This window comes from Elgaria multicarinata, chromosome 9, assembly GCF_023053635.1.
Source record: "Elgaria multicarinata webbii isolate HBS135686 ecotype San Diego chromosome 9, rElgMul1.1.pri, whole genome shotgun sequence".
In the NCBI taxonomy this organism is placed as follows: Eukaryota; Metazoa; Chordata; class Lepidosauria; order Squamata; family Anguidae; genus Elgaria; species Elgaria multicarinata.
In genome coordinates this window covers 18,656,178-18,675,746 of record NC_086179.1, presented here as the reverse complement: position 1 = coordinate 18,675,746, position 19,569 = coordinate 18,656,178, and the positions used below count along the sequence as shown (strand labels likewise).

Here is a 19,569-nt window from a genome sequence, read left to right as displayed (position 1 = left end):
TCCGGCGTGCCCTACACGTTGCCCACCCCTCCTTTACTGTGTTTTTATTCATAACGGATTTCTGTTCAGTTTAAACCCCATTTCTGTTTGGACATTTCCCATTTTTAAAATTAAGCCTCTACGAAGGCTACCACCATCAACTTACACACCAAGAGTGCTCTTCTTCCAAAGACTGTGCTGCCATCTATAGCAATGGCAAGGGTATGGCAACAGACCGTGTCCTCACTCCACCTTTGTTCCGGTTTCAAAGGGTGCCGGCTTAGACAGCTTGAAAGGTCCCACTAGCCAGGAGAGAGGTGTGTTGCGTGCGATATAGTCCCACAGCTCATCCAGGTATTCTTGTGCCTTCTGCACTTGCTGATAGCTCTGGGCCAGGAGGGCGCCGGGGAGTTCCTGAAAGGAGCCAGCAGCCGAGAAGGACGAATGGAGATCTTTGGTGCTTTGGCGGATTTGCTGCACTTTATCCTGCAGGCTGAAAGGGAATCCTTGGATGATGAACAGCAGTGCCTCGTAAGCAGCTTGCAGCTGCTGGATCATGTTGCGGAACATAGCCAGGGTTTGGGACTCTACGTGCTGGAACAAGCAAGGTGTTAGTGAGCACCACCGTTTCTTATGGGAAGCAGGTAAAAGCAACCCCAGCCACATCTACACCACGCAGGACATAACACTTTGAAAGTGGTTTGAGAACAGTATATGGAATGTGTCCTGGGCCCCAACAGTTGCGCAGCTATGCATGGGCACCGCAACACTGGCACAGCGGCATGGGCAGGTGGCACGGGGCGGGCGGCTCCTTCAGCTGCAAACCTCACACTTGTGCTCCTTGCCGTAGAGACAACCGGCAGGAGCACAAGTGCGGGATACTGGGGTCTCGAGGCGCCAATGTGACCTCATATAAACAGCCCCATGGGATATTCAAGTATCAGAGAACACAGCCTACAAAAATATTACATAACCCTATAGGGGCCTATTTGCACCAACATGTTGAGGCACCAGACGGAAGCAGGTAAGAACAACCCCGGCCAGATCTACACCAAGCAGGGCATAACACTTTGAAAGCGGTTTGAGAACTGTATCTGGAATGTGTCCTGGGCCCCAACAGTTGTCAGTGCACTTCAATGCCATTATAAAGCAGTAGTGTGGCTCCTGCCCCCATCACCTTCTTGAAAGGGACTCTTGACTTACTACGCATAGGCATGCCTCTGCCAGATCTTTCTCACTCTTTTCTTTTATGTTTGCCTTCTTCCATTCTCTGAACATCTGGAGCAGCTTCTCTTGGCCATCAGCAACCTTGTCTCCCACACCTTGCTTCGTATGTTCGATCTGGAAGGGACAAGTGGAGACACAGCTTTAAAGCAGTGCCATCTGTGGAACTCCCTACCTCATGATTTGTTGCCCATCCGTTTTCCAGTAAGTCAGCTTAGATGCTATCCTGAGAGGATATCTGGTGCGTGTGTCCCATCTAAATGTTGTCTCTTCAAGGAACAGAGTTGGCCCAAGACATTTTGCTGCCTGAAGCAGAGAACAAGATGGCAATCCTCCTCTCCCATTCCATGTACAAAAGCCAACTGAACTGACAATTGAATTTGTCTTCAACACTGATGTTGAGATAGCATCCTCTACTGCACCTGAAAACTGCAAGCTAGTCAACTCAGGGGGTGCAGAGCAGGCCACATGGCACACAGGTTTGTCCTCCGGCACACCTTGCTGCTGCCTCTTAGCATCTGCCACCTGAGGTAACTGCTTCACCCTGCCTTGTGGTCAGCCAGCCCTGTCAAGGACCCCAGTGGTTTCTAAGGAATGACGTGGGGAGTCAGTGTTATGTAATTGGATACATAAACACACATTTAAGGTCAACGCTGATCAATCGCTCTTTAGCCCAGCCTTCCCCAACTGGTAATCCAACAGATATGTTGACTCCCAGCATCCCCAGCCAGCATGCTGGGACTTGTAGTCCAACACATCCGGAGGGCTCCAGGTTTGGGAAGGCTGCTTTAGCCCCTGGAGAAGGATCTTTAGACTACCCCAAATTTACATGCAGGGAGACTGCAGAGCCTGAACAGGACTACATTTTCTTTATACACTCAAGTTCATACAGTAGTCCACTAACACAAACTGTACAGGCCTGCTGTTAATTTATACAGCCCTCCTCAACCTTGTGCCTTCCAAATTATTTGGACTTCAACTTCTAGCAGCCCTAACCAGCATGGCCAATGGGCAGGAATGCCGGGAGTTTCAATTAAAAGTATCTGGAGGCCACCAGGCTAGGGAAGGCCACCTTACTAATTTAGGGTCCTCAGAAATCGGTCATGACCAAATCCCATTTTCTGGTTTTAAATGGGATGGGACTCCTAACATTCGCTAGGCTGGGCCTTTTCTATTTAAAGGATGGCTTGCAATGAACTGTGTTAGTCTTGGAAGCATTATTCAACAAGCTTGGAGGTAAAGCTCATACCAAGTGAAGAGTCTGCTGAAGCTGGGAAAGAGAATTCTGGATGGCCTGCTGGGCCCGTTTCAGCTTTGCCACGGAATGTTGGTAGGCCCTGTGGCGGAGTTTGACCGAAAGGGCGCCCAAGCGCACCAGATACTCCTGCTGCGCATACGGCCGCACAGGAATCACGTCGCCATCCGTTAAAACTGCTGAAAGCAAAGCTAAGGAACAGAGAATCACAGCATTTCACAAGGGAACAGCAGAGGGTAGCCTCAATGTCCTATGCTGCCTTAGTAGCATCTGTAGAGAGGGAAGGAAGTTTTTTGTCTCCTAGTCTCTTGAAAGACCTAGCAACAAGGAATCTAGGGCCTTTGGACATTCCTGTTGTATTGCCCAATAAATGCATTCTGGACTGGTGCCCACAGTGTGCTTTCTGATCACAGCAGAGCACAAGACTGATGTTTTTCAATACTTTCATAGCCATTTACATGCTTTGAATAAATCAATTCTATGTGGTTCATTATAAAGCCATTAGATGGCACTGCAGATATGTCATATTAACATCCCTTATTGCTTTATCTCCAATTTTGTTGAAAGCAGGATAAAAGGGGGAAGTGCAGGAAACATCCTGGAGGTTGATGACATCCTTGGACCCACAAATTTCTGGGAGTGGCCAATTATGAGCATACAATAAATCATTGGTATAGAAATGCTAATCATAAGGGATCTGATAGCATCTGCCATGGAATACTACTGTTGGCATGGTTTGAATTCATAGAGCTGTAAAGGTCAGATCTACCAAGTAGGAAGCTCTCAAATGGTTGCATTTATAAAATCCATAAAACCACAAAAATTTTGAAAGTGACATGGTCTGCCAATTCAGTATGTTTTGAACATAAATCCATTTCTGCAACTCACTTTCAGAAAATCAAACAAAGAGGTCCTCAGAAATAAGGGAAGATCATTAAATTTATAGACGATAACATTCAAGACTAAACACTAATAAAACAAAACTTCGTTAAAAACTTAGCAACTGTCTCAAACAATGTAGGATAGTATAGCGTACTTGAGTTCTAACTGAGAGGAAGCTCACTTCTGATAAAAAATACAATAATTTTGGTGGGGGGAAGAGGTATATGCTAGGATAAGCAGCATAACTACCCCACACTGTTTTGTGAACTTTTAAAACATTTCCTTCAGCTGCTGCTAACTGAAGCAGCAATATCAAAGACTATCAATCCTGCTGCTTTTCTTCCTTTGCCTGGAACCATAGCTTAAGCTAGATGTGTGTTCTACGTCACAGAGGACAGCCCTCTACTTGGAGGTATCTTCTAATTTAAGGGCTGTCCTGTCCAGTTTCAAAATAAAGAACTATAAATAGGCCTAGAAGTTACCAATCAATAGCTAGCACCAGGTTCCAAAGACTGAGTAGGCTCACGGGTCACCTGGTTAGTCTTCTGCACTTTGGCAAGATGTGTTTCTGTTCAAGATTTGCATCTAAACACGTACATTTTATTCCAATATGTGTCCTCTTTTGCGGGGTGAAGCAGTCCTTTTCTGACATTGCATGTGGCCACCCTATCCAAGACCTTGCAGCAATGTCCTGCTTCAGAGGTTGCTTATTAGAATTCTTTGAAGCTACCTACTCTTGGTAAACAGCAGGTAAACCACACCCCAAAATGAACAGCAGCACGCACGGCCTGCGATGTCATATATTGTGCAGCCAGCAAAGTATCTGATGTGCCATTGAGGGGTTGTTGGCAGTTCTATTATGCCAAGTTAGTACACAAGGACCTTGTTCAGATGACACGCTAAGCCACGATGGTTTAAGCATTTTGAGCTAAACATGATGGCTTAGCAGGTTGTGTGATCAATTCCTAACCATGGTGGCTACATAACCATGGTTTAAACACACTCATAAACCATTTGCTGTAAAAAGGCTAGCAGCCTAACCATGGCTTAGTGTTCTGTCTGAACAGGTCCGTTGACTGAGTTCATCCTATCATGGAGGTAAAATAAGCCACGGTGGCTTATTTTCCCTCCAAGTATGTGCCAGTCATGAGCCTCCTCATTAACCTAAGTATCCTCATGGTGCACGGATTATTGTGATGCTCAAATCTGGCAAGGGTGGTTGGTTTACAAACTACTCTAAAGCCTACCCCAACCACCCCTGCCAGGTTTGGATATCATTACAACCTGTGCCTGTGAAGATACTCAAGCAATTGAGTGCAGGAGAGAAAATAAGCCACTGTGCCTTATTTTCTTTCTGTCATCACAACTGCATTGTTTTTGTGGTTTGTACACAATCCTTGTACTATTTGTGCTGCAAAGTAAGTCATGCATGAAGGAGATTTGCGTCACCCTCAGTTTTTTCACATATAATACCGTTATAAAAGAGGGCGGCCCTCTAGATTTCCTCTTGTTAGGTGACGTCTCCCAGAATTACTTCCCTCCATACAACCACACATGGAATACTTTGGTTCCTGCTATCGGCTACTGCCTTCCTAGTGACAGAAATCTGTCAGGAAAGAATACCTGCACTCCTGATTACATTGTAGCAGGAGACTTGGACTATTTGGTGCTTAGGAAACGCTCGGTACACTTCTCAAATTTACTTCAAATATCATCCACATAACGTATAAGATGGTGACTAGAGGCCCATTTCAAACGGCTTTATTGGCATGTGAACAAGGAGAAGGAATAGAAGGGTAAGCAAGTCTTTCAAGAGTGTAACAAGATCTCCAGTAGGGTGGCCGTTTGTACATCACTTAAAAAGAGGACACAGATTGGCGAAAAATGTTCATACACTAATTTTTATGTATGATGCAAATTTAGAAGCAATTACTATAATTTAAATAGAAATACAGTACATCTCACCATTGTGAGGAAGATGGTGACCCCTGTTCATTCTGCTATCCAGGTGTTAACTGTTGATGGGCAACTGCAACGCCTCTGCCCTCCTTCCTTCTTAGGGTTCTTGATCTTGAAGCTAGACTAGGATCTTTAAATAGAGGACTGCCCTCTGTAAAGTAAGACACATGGCCACCCTAGAGTGCCCCACTGTGAGTGGGAAGGCCTTCTAAAACAGAGTTTGGTACCCTCGGGTGTAGGAATCAAGCTGTTTCAGAAACAATGAATCAGTTTCAAACAAGGGAGGAGAACCTGGATCTTTCAATCACATACCCAGCTCTTCTTCTGTTATGGGAAGGTAGTCATCTACCAGCTCTTCAGATTTCCCAAGCATTGCTTCGGCACTGCGGACAGCTATCTGGCCCACTCTGGATTCCACCACAGTGGTAAGACTGTGGCTGATGATAGACTTGGTTGCTTTCATGCGGTCCTGAACAACTTCTTTGGTTATGTCTACAACACCGAACAGCTGGTTGGCCAAAGCCTCCTTGGTACTTGTCATTTTGGACGATACCATTTCTTTCGTGTCAGAGGCAACCTACAAGGAAACAGAAGACCACATCTACACAAATCCCAATTAGAATGGGGCCTTTCAGATGTTTTGGCCTACAAGTTGCCCGCTTCTGATATTCCGCTATTACATTCTTCTTGACATAAGCAATCGTCGGAACTTGATGCTAATTATGTGGAGAAGCTTGGTTGGAGTCAAGCCAACCTCCCCACCACCACCACCACCAGCACATATGCAGCTCCATTGGCAATCCTCATATGGAAGATTCCTCTCCCCACCCCCTGGGAGGCAAGGGATCATGCCTTGCACTGAGGATCAGATCAAGTTACCTTATCAACGGTCAACTGAAGAACTGGCAACTTCTCCTCCAGTGTATCCAGGCCTTTAGAGGCGTATTCACTTGCCATTGCAACTGCAGAACAGAGATGTTTTGTAATCACTTCCCACTGCGCTAGCCTGAGCAACTCAGCACGTTTCTTTATAGAAAATAAGGCTATTTATCACGAGAGCTGTATTATTACCTCCAGGATCTGAAGCATCTTGCCTCTGAATCCCAGTTGCTAAGGAACAGTGGAAGAAGGATATTGACCTGACTGCCATGCTGTGGGTTTGCCATAGATACCTCATTGGCCACTTTGGGAAACAGGACGTTGGACTAGCTAGACCTGTGTGTGCATGTGTGTGTGTGTCTTTAAGTTCTTAAAGCTTAGGTTGAGCTTCCTTATCTACAGATCTAGTACCATTATGCAGTTGGCGGGCTGTATTTTTAGAGCTTGGCCCTATGAATTAAAAGCCTTTAGATCTAGAAATGCAGTTTTAAAAACTCATACACAACAGTGAAGAATAAGTATGTAGAGCTGGCCCTACCATTAGGCAGAGTGAAGCAGCCACCTCAAGCAGCAGATTTTGGGTTCCATGAAAGAGCAGCAAATTGTTCCCTTGTTAGTGTTGCATTTTTATTGTCTGGGACATGAGCAGGTGTTGGGGGATGTTCTGCCTCATGTGCCAAAATAAATTTGGTTGGCTCTGGGGTGTGCCATTTGCTGTTCTGCCTCAGGTAGCAAAATGCCTTGCACTAGTCTATCCAATGCTACAAAGTCTAAGAGCAAGAAGCTATTGAGCAGTATCCAATGTTGCTGCTCTGCTTACACCGTTGATGTAGCCCTAGCTCAAATAGCCTCTAGCACAAAAACAGTAGCGTACGCTGCTATTGCTACATCAGTACCAGCTCCAGGATTCTGAAGGCCCATGGGCAACACACCCTCAATGGCACATGTACCTTCTCACTGCCATTATTTCCTCAGCCTCCAACTCTAAGGGGCTCTTGTCAGCGGGCCCCTTCCTGAGCATGGACTCTCAGCAAATGCCCAACCATGCCCACCCTTACAATGTCAATTGCGTAAGTGGAGTGGCAGCATTGGTTACTGCCCGTTGATCTGATCTGAAAAGGAATTTAAAACTTACATAAAAATGAGAGCAATGCTTTCAGTGTTTCTTGTGAAGCTTGTGGGAAGGAACGATCAAACTGAACGAATAAGATCATGAAGCGGCTATGCAATTTGGGACTCAGTATGAATATTAAGGATGGTTGGAAATATGCTTATTTATTTACAGCATTTATGTACTGCTCCACCTCTAAACAGATTCCAGAGCAGTGAATAAAAAAAATAAAACGATAAAAAGACAAAATAAAACCCCATATTATTATTTTTTGTATTTAAAATAAACACACACCCCAGAGTACCATGGCTGGACCATCAGAGAAGGCTTGTTGGAATAGCAATGTTTTCATGAGGCACTGAAAACTGCATAGTGTTGGTGCCTGCTTGATTTCCAGAGGCAGGGAGTTTGATGGAAGGGGGGCCCACCACATGAAGGCTCTTCTCCAAGTGGACTCCAGTGCCTCAACACTGCTGTTTGAGTAGGTGAGATGATGACAACCTACTATGCCAGATGACTCCTGTATTCAGATTATGAAGCAGTAGATTAAACTGTCGATAGACGTTGTAGGGGTCACCTCCACAGCTAGACCATTTAAACGTCTAAGAAGGTTGCTCAAGCAAGTCTTCCCAGCTTACTTACCCTGGGGTTCAAGCTTAGTCAGGATAGGCTGGGCAGTGGTGAGGGCCACCTCTGTCAGGATCTTCACCCCTTTCTCAGCAGTGTCCAACAAGGATTTCACATAGGGGTGGGTGTCCTTGGTAGAGCTGAAGGCAGTGGCAGCTGCATCATAGGCAGAGCTGACCAAGGGCATACTGGCAACTCTCCTCAAGACGTTCTAAGGTGGGGAGAGATTTGGTTAGTGGGCTGGGACAGTTCACACACTATACAATGATGGGGAAGCATAACAATTCAGAACCTCTTGCTTAAAGAACCAGTGTGGGGCAGTGGCTAAAGTGTTGGGCTGGGAGTCAGGAGATCTGGGTTCTAGACCTCACTCGGCCATGGAAACCCACTGGGTGACTCTGGGCCAGTCACAGACTCTCAGCCCAGCGCACCTCACAGGTTTGTTGTTGTGATGATAAAATGGAGAAGAGGATTATGTTTGCCACCTTTGGTTCCTTGGAGGAAAAATGGTGGTATATAAATGCAATAATAAATAAAATAAAATCCATGCATTCTCCCATTACCAAATATCTTCTTCCTGCATGGCCAATTGGCCTGCAGCTGCTCCAGCATCACTGGTGTAGCATAATGACTAAGGCCCTGTCTTCACAGCACTAAGTTAGCGCCACCTCCCTCCAAAACCCCACGGTTTTACTCACCTGTGGTGGTGTTGGATAATCCCGACACCAAGGAGGGAGTGCAGGGTTTCCAGAAGCCATTCAGGTACTGGAACTTTTCCCTCTCCCCAGTCCACTTCCTGGTGGAAGGTGACCAATCACTGGTCACCTTCCACCAGTGCTCGCTCCCCCCCTGGATTGGCCCTGGATCGATGGAAGAGCTGTACTGACCTCACTCCCAATGAAAAAGTCAGGGTAAGTTCCTGACTTTTCCAATGCGCAGCTTCGTGGGAAAGCCTCATGGTAGCTGCGAAGTTGTGCTGCATCATATAACTCACGCAATGCATATTTGCAGCCACTGCGGGGTTTCCCCCGCATCTAGACAGCCCCCAAGAGACATGAGCTATGAATCAGGAAGTCCTTGGCTTGAATCTCATTTCTGCCAGGTACTCTCTAGGTGCCTTAGGCAAGTGACTTTCCCTCAATCCCAATCCCTTTATCTGCAATATGGGTTGGCGATAGTATTGACTTTTCAGAGTTGTTGTAAGGATTGCAGCTTTAAATTAAACAAATCCAACTCTGGTTTGAAGTCAAAGAACCATAAAGAGGAGAGGACGGGGGCCTTGGAGTTGTCCATGCACAGTCAGCACCAGGACAGCAGATTGAGCAGCCATACAAGGTGAGAGTCTTCTCCACTATGGTGAAATGTCTTCTATTTCTCTTTTAATAATAGTCATTATTTCTAAATTTGCACCGATACATATAAGTTTGCATATGCAAACGAGCTGCAGATTGTTGCTCCCTTTTTGATGATGCATTTCATGTTTTTTAGTGATGCATCAAAAGCCACCCTACTTCAACTTGTCTCTGGCGAGACAAGGATTCCGAAAAATGTAAACCATCATAGTAGTCAAACAAACATGCAGTCCGGGAAACAATGTGCCTCGTGTTACTTTCGGTTCTCCAAAAAGCAATGCATTTAAGCAGGAGGGATGTCAGAGGGGCCGGCCCTGCCATTAGGCAGAGGGGCTAAATAACTGGGAATGAAGGGAAAGGCTTCTGCTACGACTGTACTCTGGAAGCTGTTCATGCCCCATCCTTGTGGAATCAGTTTCTGAACTCACCTCCTGTACTGGTTCCCCCGCCTCCTTGACTGGGCTCTTGGAAGACATGGCTTGGTGATGCAACTAGCAATAGGAAGGGCTAGAAGAGAAAGTCACTGGTCATTTACCATATGAGAGTTTCTTCACCATTATTATTATTATTATTATTATTTATTCATTTATATTGCACAATCAGAGTACATGGTGCTGTACAGAGTAAAACAATAAAATAGCAAGACCCTGCCGCATAGGCTTACATTCTAATAAAATCATAATAAAACAATAAGAAGGGGAAGAGAATGCACCAAACAGGCACAGGGTAGAGTAAAACTAACAGTATAAAAGTCAGATCAAAATCAAGCTTTAGAAAAAAGAAAAGTTTTTAGCTGAGCTTTAAAAGCTGCGATTGAACTTGTAGTTCGCAGATGTTCTGGAAGAGCGTTCCAGGCGTAAGGGGCAGCGGAAGAAAATGGATGAAGCCGAGCAAGGGAAGGAGAGACCCTTGGGCAGGTGAGAAACATGGCATCAGAGGAGCGAAGAGCACGAGCGGGGCAATAGTGTGAGATGAGAGAGGAAAGATAGGAAGGAGCTAGACAGTGAAAAGCTTTGTAGGTTAACAGGAGAAGTTTATATTGGATTCTGAGGTGAATTGGAAGCCAATGAAGAGATTTCAGAAGTGGAGTAACATGGTCAGAGCGGCGAGCCAAGAAGATGGTCTTAGCAGCAGAGTGGTGAACAGAAACCAACGAACTGATGTGAGAAGAAGGAAGGCCAGTGAAGAAGGTTGCAGTAGTCCAACCGAGAAATAACCAAAGCATGAACAAGAGTCTTGGCAGAAGAGACAGACAAAAATGATCGAATCCTGACAATATTATACAGGAAAAAACGACAGGATTTAGCTACTGCCTCAATATGAGGAATAAAGGAGAGCGAGGAATCAAATATAAAGCCAAGACTACGAGCTTCCTTGACTGGAGTAAGTGTAACATCATTGACAGTAAGAGAGAATGAAAGATGAGGAGAAGGTTTAGGAGGAAAAACAAGCAACTCAGTCTTTGGCATATTTAGTTTCAGACGACGAAGAAGCAGCCAGGCTGAGATATCTGAGAGACATGCCGAGATACGAAGGTTTAGGAGGAAAACCTGTCTGCTTTGTCCTTTGTTGCTCTAGTCAGGCCAAGTTGCTCTAGTTTTATCTTAAGGAAGTTTGCCATTTAACAGATTAAGGCTTTGGTCCCTTTAAAAACTCTAAAGCACTTAAGGGGCTTTTCTGCATGCGACATTGAACCTGCCACTTTACCAAGGCTTCTGCTTCCAGAGTAATTGTGGGATTAATATTGGCTCCTTTACACATGCTTTTCCCCACTAGGGGTTTTCTTTTCTCTTCCTTTCTATACGTTCCATTATACAGCCACCAAGTGGTGCTGTGGTTTAGCAAAACTGCAGAAATATGCTAGGGTTCTCTGCCATCCTTCCCAAAAATACCAGACTCATTAAAAGAAGACACCTCATGCTAAAATAGTTGCAAAGCACTCTAGAGGATGATGACATTGTGTAAAGGACCAATAAACTTACTGCGAATGAGGAAACACGTTTGCACAATAAATGGTTCATGTAGAAAGGCTGATAGGCAGAGCTGGAGAATTTGCGATTCTCCAGGTGTTTGGGCCCATAACTCCCATGGTCTGTCACCATTGGCTAGGGCCAATGGGAGTTGCAGGCCAAGACATCTGGAGAGCCATTAAGTTGCCCACCATGGATCTAAAGGAAGGGTTCAGTAGTAAGTAGCAGCTGTCTTGATTCTCCATTATTGCAATGCCAAAGCAAAAGCTATGACCTTTTCCAGAAGCGTTAAGGGAGATAAGCATCCTAGAGAGGATGCAATTTGAGTAGAATTGCTAGTCAGAAGTCAGCAGACTTCATTTCTCATTGCACTTAATAGGCAGCAAGTGCCTTTGAACCAGCAGCCTTTACTTTTGAGTAAAGGGAATCCCGTCCATATGGCAGACTCGAAGGAAGTTTCAATGCAAGCACTTTCCTGTTAGGATCCATTTCACGCATTCCTATTTAATTCTCATTAGTGACATCATCTTGGAAGATGTATGTTTTTATTGCCCCAAGCTAGGCCTTTTATCTTATCTACAGAACAGTAACTATATATTTTTGTGTGAAACTAGCTGCTTTAGCAAAAAGCCACAATGTCAATAACCATGCAACCTAGTAATAATTTAGCTACACACATATAAGCACACTAAAACAAATCTGAACATGCTGAATACAGATTATACAGGGAAACTCCCTAAAGACAACACTAGAAATCTGCTTGCTTTCATCTCAGCAGCCAATTGCAGTAACTCTCTTACCTGCAGGGCAAAACCACGCAATGTACATAGGAGTGGCCCAATATCTCCCCATTTAAATACTTGTGCTGATGTCATGGAGGCAGGGCAAAGAGGTCAAGGTGGAGATTTGGAGACCCAATGAAAGGAGTTGTGTTGTTCCCCCAATCAGTTAATGATAGAAGACAGGGAGAGTGAGAGTCAGATAATGAGTCAGATAATGATCTTGAGAGGAACCACTTGGTTTGCAATCTGCTTAAGGTGGCTACTGGCCCAGTCAACAGCAAAGCTCTTTCTCAGATTTAGTCTTCCATTGTGTATTGTTTTTCCCACCCTATCATGAGCCATCGGAGTAAGTTTGAATATAATTCATCCCATTTAATTATCATAATGTTCCTGTTAGACACATTAGATCAAAAGGGAGTAATCTACCTAGCAAAATTCTCTCTTCTTCACAAGAGTTACAGCTGCAGGATCCCTGCCCTCTTTTGTATCTGGTCTTGTGATGAAGAGGGAATCTCACCAGGTGCTGCATGCATACAAATGACACCTGCTGAAATTCCCTTTTTTCTACAGTTAGATACAGGGGCCCTGTCCTCTTTTCCATATGGTCACCCTACCCAAAATACTGCAATTGATGCCATTGTGTGCGCTATGAGGTATAAATGCACAAGAAGGATATAGAGTCACCATGATGGGATTGTATTGATATGACACAAGGTGTAGATCTGTGTTTCACAGGAATTTAAAATGCTTCAAATTGTAAATAGGGAAAACAGAGCCAGCCAGAGTCCAGGTTGCTATCCATTTCTGATGTCCTCTGTGAATGCCCGTCCACCATGGGCTACATCTACACTCCTGCTTTATAGCAGCATTGAAATGCACTGATAATTGTTGAGGCATATTACACATTCCATATATTCTTATTTCTTGCTTTTTATTCCACATTATCCAAAATGCCACAACAGATGCCATTGTGTGCCCTATGAGGTATAAATGCTCAAGAGGGATACAGCATTACCATGATGGAATCACAATGATTTGATCCAACATGTAGATCTAGCCTTGCAAGATGTGAATATATGTTCCCATAAACAGGTTGGGGAACCATTGTGGGTCTGGGACCTGAGTTGCCCCCACACCCCACCAGGTGATATCCAAGACCTTCTCCAGCCAGTGCTTCCATTGGAGACCCTGCTTTGTGCCTCCTGTGCCTTCCCCAATCAGGGGGGCTTGCAGGAGCTGGCTGAAACTGGAAGTTAGGACTCAGCTAGATCCTGCAAGCACTCGCTGAGAATACTGCTGGTTTCGCCCTTCCCACCCCCTCTCCCTTTTGAGTACATTTATTATTATTATTATTATTATTATTATTATTATTATTATTATTTATTTATATAGCACCATCAGTGTACATGGTGCTGTACAGAGTAAAACAGTAAATAGCAAGACCCTGCCGCATAGGCTTACAATCTAAGGCTTTTTGCTTTATTCACTGCGGTTAAAGCCATGGTTTAAGGTGTCTTCTGAACAGGGCCAATAGGAGACAGGGCAAGAAGAGGAAGGGGCTGCCAGAGATGCGAGGAGAGACGTGAGAAATCTCAGCCGCTACTGGTGCTTACTGTCTCGGCCTCTGAAGGGAGTAGGAACGGGGATGCAGAAAGGGGAAGGGAGAGCTAGGAAGACGGGATTGTTAAATGGCCAACGCTCGGACGACATTTGTGTTGTTAAAGGAGCGGGATCAAGGGGCAGAGAAGGAGGGAGAGAAGAGTGAAGAGACAGGAACTAATTTTGCCGAGGTGCCCCAGACCAACCTGCCTCCCCCTCCCCTCTTCCCCTCTACCTGAGAACAGATGGAAATCCACCTCTGTGGCACAGGCAGTTTCCACACCTCTGTGTGACCAGCAGAGCCTTCGGCCCTTGCGAGGAACGCTCTTCTCCTGCTGCGGGGTGTGCGTGTGCTTTCCAAAAGAAACATCCCAACAGTCCCCCTCACTTTGGTGCCCGCATAACAACAATGGCCCCGTTACAGCTGCAGGAGACCTCCCCTCTTGACCAGATACAAAAGAATCCCACACGAGATCAGCTCTGCTATATTGAACCAACCTGGGACCTTAATGCATGCAAAACTATGTGCTCTGTCTCTGAGTTAGGGTCTATGCCCATGTATCACGTATCTCAGTGGCTTCAGAAGAGATGTTTCCATCTGGAAAATAAGTCGTCCAAGTGTCAAAAGAGTTAGGGTGCAATCCTGTGCATGTTTAGACAGAAAAAAAGTCCTACAACTCCTGGTATGCCCCAGCCAGCCAGGACTTTTTTCTGTCTAAACACACTTAGGATTGCTCCTAGGCTGAGTGAAAGTACAGCCCAACAGAAAATGGGGAAAAAACTGGATGTTTGTGGGGTGTGGAATCCCCGGGGGAAACCCACAAATGTGCTATAAAACATATGTCTTCTGTAGCTCTTTGCAGCCGTGATTACCATCAGCATCTCATTCTTCCGGTGCTGTGCTGCCGAGCTCCAGAAAAACAGGAGAGCAGCCCAAGTTGCCTAGGTGATGTGGGGGTGCAGCCCCATCTTCCAGAGTGCTGCTCTACAGCACAGGGCATGCCTCTCCTGGTCGTGTAGGGTACAAGGTGACTGTCCTGATGGTACCAGTCTGTGCTTCTGCACAGCCTCCGAAAATATGGAAGCAGGGTTCACACAGTGCATGCTTTGCAACACTGATGAAAAAGGATGTGCCATTTTATTAACCCAAAAAAACAAGACTGTGAAGTTTACAGACCAGGCAATTAACTTCTCAGAAAGTTGGCATGGCTTTAGATGGGCAGGTAAAATTGCCAAATGCCATGTCAGGTTTAAGTGAGCGTTCTCCGGGGTCCTAAACTCAATGGCTGAAGCCCTGTGCATTGCTGGCAGAAGGCCCTAGGTTCAGTCCATAGCATCTCCCATTAAAAAGATCAGTTAGTAGGCGTTGGGGCAAACCTCTGCAGTACTGGGCCGAATGGAGAAATAATCTGAACTAGGTGAGACCTTCATTTGCATCAACCACAGCCCTTTGCTTTGAAAATATAATATATAAAAGCAAGATTACAATAGACTAAAGTGTCTATTAGATCCTTTGCTTTGCTAAACCCCAGCAAAGTGGTGATAGGCCAAGAGAATGAAGTGGTGGTCTTCATCCAAACACTCCTATGGGGATCCTGCAGCACCAAGGGGAGCAAATCAATAGGAGTTTGATTTAGCCGAGCTAATAATTAAGTGTCCTGCGCTAAGCTTGTAATTGATAGAGCTTCCAATACAAGGAGGCTTTTGGGACACAGCATAAAATGGAGGGGGGGGGGGGAATCTTTAAAACTTAGCCTGAACAACTTTGACTTGTCTGGAATAAGCATCCGCCCAGACCTGAACTGTGTGTGGCCTCTCTGCAGGGGCCCATTAAGGCCTACCCTTGACATTGGACCTGGAGCTTGTGGGTGTCCAAACCTTGAAAAGTGAGCTTTTATTTCTACTATTCTATAAGTTTCATGAACGGTGATTTTTCAATGCAGTTGAGATTTCTCCTGCATTTAATTTTCAGTGTAAGATTGGACTAGACTGGACTGTGCTCCCCTCCCCATTCTTAAAAACTCTTCTAGCATCAGGTTGTCTTTTCCATCATTCTTGGCACACGTACACACACAGAGTCATGAGACACCGTGAAAACCAACGGATTTATTATGCCATGATGAGCATTCATGGGCTAGAGGCCTATCACTTGGCAGATATACAAGCATACCAGGGGAGCAGAGGAAATGCACCATTGTAAACTGTAGGGCCAAATGGCCATGGAATGCAAGAGGTACAGCACATGACATTGCAAAGCTCCAATGTACACAAGATAAACACCATGGTGACCATTCATAACAGCATTAATTAGTGATAATCATCTCCCTCATTGTCGAAGAACCACTTCCAGCTGGCTCTATGTAGCTATGAAGGTGGGGGCAGATCAGTGGACAGAGCAGAACAAGCTTCCAGGTTTGTTTTTTATCCGGCTAAGGTTAATCCCAAGCACCCAATCAGTTTTTGGGGGGAGTAATTTACAATGAAGTAAACAAAACCATGGGCTTGATCTGGAGAGGCCCCATGCAAAAGAGCTCTGCGTGTGACTTGCATGAAACATGATGGGATTACGGTAGGAACAGAGAATCGCTGGCTGACAAGACAATTTGGTCCACCAGCCCAGCCCATCTACAACCCAAGCAAGGCCTCTTCCCTCCTAGAAGCCCACTCCCTCAGAAGTAGGGTGACCATATGGAAAGGAGGGCAGGGCTTCAACAGTTGTATAGACCAGGGAATTTCAGCCACTGTAGTGACCAGCCACAAAAGAGGGCAGGGCTCCTGCAGCTTTAACTGTTGTGATGAAGAGGGGATTTCACCTGGTGCGGCATGCATACAAAGACACCTGCTGAAATTCCCTTTTCTACACAACTGTTAAAGATACAGGAGCCCTGTCCTCCTTTCCATATGATCGCCCTACATGTATTGTTCTTCTTTCATGCATTTTGGGCTGCTCTTGCTTGGCTAGTGAATCGCTCTGTGCATTTTAAACTGGAGCCAGTACTTCCCCTTACTCAGATGCACGGTTGGTATTCTGATGATGACAGAGTGATGGGATCCCACCCTCCCTGTCCCACCCCTGTGAGTAAAGTTTAATCAAATATTTTATAGCATCTACTTGGGGCCTGGTAAAACACCAAGAAGCTGGCATTGCCTTTTGCTGAAGATGAGGGCAGACAGAGCATTTTTGTTAGAGTGACCATATGGAAAGGAGGACAGGGCTCTTGTATCTTTAACAGTTGCATAGAAAAGGGGATTTCAGCAGGTGTCAATTATATGTCTGCAGCACCTGGTGAAATTTCCTCTTCATCACCACAGTTAAAGCTGCAGGAGCCCTGCCCTCTTGACCAGATATAAAAGAGGGCAGGGCTCCTGCAACTTGTAATTGTTGTGTTGAAGAGGGAATTTCATCAGGTGCTGCATGCATACAGAAGACACCTACTGAAATTTCCTTTTCTCGACAACTGTTAAAGATACAGGAGCCCTGTCCTCCTTTCCATATGGTCACCCTATTTTTGTCCACCAGTGTCACTCCCGTTCTCTAGCTAACCGCTAGGCTCTATGGCTTTCTAATGGCTAAGCTCTCCTTTCCCCAATATTACTGCAAGCAAGCTTTTTAAAAGCATCCATTAGTGCCTAATTTCAGCAAAGGGGGCATTTTGGGGGTGGTTTGCTGCTGGGGAGGAAAGAGCAAAGCCTCCCTTCTCCAAGGCTGTGACACTCCTCAATACCCCCCACCTTCCGTAAACTTAAAAAGCACACACCCTCCACTGGTGGCAAAGAAGGCTTTTAAAAAAGCCTATTTTTTTTGGCCAGGGGAGGCATTGTCAGGAATGGGGCAAGTGTGGTGTGTGTGACTATGTGTGTATCTGTGCACACGTGTCTGGGCAATCCCATGGGGTGGGGGCACTTCCAGCAGAGGGGTGACACTACCCACTTTGGGCTGTGGCCCACTCCATTGCTGGCATGCACCCTCCTCTCCTCCCCCTGAAATGCTTGCCCAGAGCTAAGATGGCCCTGAGAATCAAAACAATTCCTCATCCCTGCTCCATCTAGCCCAGTTGACACTACTGGGCTACATAGACCAGTGATCTGTCTCAGTTTAAGGCGATGCTCCTATATTCTCTATAGTGACCCTGCCTGCTGATAGGGGCTGGGTTTCCTTCCTAAAAGCATGCCACAACCGAGGAAGGGGACTGCAATCAGGCCTGGAAGGATGAATCAGCTGTTTCGTGATAGCTGGAATGCTGAAGGCTAGCCAGGAAGGAAACATACGGTTACAATTTCTACAGAGATGTTTATCCACCACCCTTGCTGGATGCCTTCACAATAAGGCCTTTCAAGATACCATCAAAGCACTGGGCAATGTGACCTTCCGGCTTGGCAAACCGAAGCTAACAAGAAAAGACCATTCAAGGCAGCTTCTTCGTGCGCTGGGACTGGCCACTAGGATCGCCAGAAGAAGGGGACGTGTTTGCTTAAAATTTATACATGCTAAACTATATCAGCACATAGATGCTGTGCATATATTGTATAGAAGCACGTAGTTAAACTATAGAATTCACTACCACGAGACATAGTGATGGTCAATTGAGATGGCTTTAAAAGGGATTAGACAAATTTGTGGAGAAGCTATGACTGACTCCTAGTTCTGATGGGGATGTGTTACCTCCAGTATTAGAAGCAGCAAACCTATGTACACCAGTTGCTGGGGAACATGGGTGGGAGGGAGTTGTTGCACTCATGTCCTGCTTGTGGGTTTTGCATGGGCAGCTTGTTGGCCACTGTGTGAACAGAGTGCTGGACAAGATGGACCCTTGGTCTGATCGAGCAGGGCTCTTCTTATGTTTGCATTTGGAAAAAAATCACTACAATTTAAATACAATACATCTTAGCTTTGCTGGCAATAAGACTGATCTGCTGACCTTCCTGCCTGGTCATATTCTTGTTGCTCTTCAGGTGCTAATGGTTGCTGGGCAACTCCAAGACCCATGTTGCTCTCCCTTCTTTGGGTTCTCTATCTTTAAAGCAGACTTGGACCAGGCAACTCTTTAAAGAGAGGACTGTCCTCTATAAAGTAGGAGATATGGAATCTCCTAGGACTAACCTGTACAAGATGTTTATAGTAATATTGGCTTGCCTTACAGGACCACTGTTATAATTGCTAAGATAAATACTCTCAAACCACAGCCAGCATACCTACTGAATTTTCATCAGTGTGTCCCCAGTTTCTTCTATCCGTTGTACTCTTTCTGGCGCCGGGGTGAAGACCTTTTTATTTCCCCAGTATTTTTTTTTTTGTATCTATTTTACTATCCTAGTCTTTTAATTCTGCTGTTTTAAATCTGCATTTTAAATGTCTGCATTGCTGCTCGGTTTTTTTGTTTTTTGGTTCTGTTTGAACTTTTGTATTGTGGTTTTAAACTTTCATATTTTATTCCATGCTGTACTTATGGTTTTAATTTTTGTGAACGGTCCAGAAAGCTTCAGCTATTGGGCGGTACAGAAATGAAATGAATAAATAATAAATAAATATACAGGAAAGAAGCAATGTGTATCACTTAGTGATGGTGAGTGCCCCTGGGTTTGAGGCCAAAATGAGACCACTGAGAAACAAGAGGGAGGTATCAGTCACTTGGGGGAACACCAATGTTTGCAGAAGTTCAAAAATATGTTAGAGCAAAGAAACTTGAAGGAGAAATCTCCTGCCCAGGGAAAAAACAACCTGCCCAATAAAAACTGAGCATGCTCAGTAGCTATGGGATTTACAGCGACCATTGGAAAATACCTGACGCAATGTGTGATGCAGCGCCTCTCTTGGTATGAATGTACCCATACACCCCAATCATCAACTGAGGCCCTCCTCCAAGGGCCTCCTCCGAGAGAGGTTTGGACATGGCAACAAGGGAGAGGACCTTCTCAGTGGTGACCTTCCAAATGTGGAATGCTCTCCCGA

At 45.3% G+C, this 19,569-nt stretch overlaps 1 protein-coding gene across 1 annotated transcript; it reads right to left on the bottom strand.

Annotated features, from left to right (window-relative positions):
• Window positions 1–222: 222 nt before the first annotated feature.
• On the bottom strand, window positions 223–9,744 carry LOC134403977 (perilipin-3-like). Its single transcript, XM_063134524.1, has 7 exons — window positions 9,697–9,744; window positions 7,932–8,127; window positions 6,179–6,261; window positions 5,612–5,876; window positions 2,453–2,649; window positions 1,183–1,320; window positions 223–573 (listed from the first exon to the last, which is right to left on the bottom strand). The coding sequence occupies exons 1-7, from the start codon at window positions 9,742–9,744 to the stop codon at window positions 223–225; spliced, it is 1,278 nt and encodes a 425-aa protein (XP_062990594.1).
• Between the last annotated feature and the right edge of the window lie 9,825 nt (window positions 9,745–19,569).

Bases quoted from the DNA above. Each gene is read 5' to 3' on its own strand.
- LOC134403977 (XM_063134524.1), bottom strand. From the start codon at position 9,744: ATGTCTTCCAAGAGCCCAGTCAAGGAGGCGGGGGAACCAGTACAGGAG. The intron at 6,262-7,931 runs GTAAGTAAGCTG...TCTGTTCTGCAG, and splicing joins GACTAAGCTTGAACCCCAGG to TTGCAATGGCAAGTGAATAC. The intron at 574-1,182 runs GTAAGTCAAGAG...TGCTTGTTCCAG, and splicing joins CAGAGGCATGCCTATGCGTA to CACGTAGAGTCCCAAACCCT.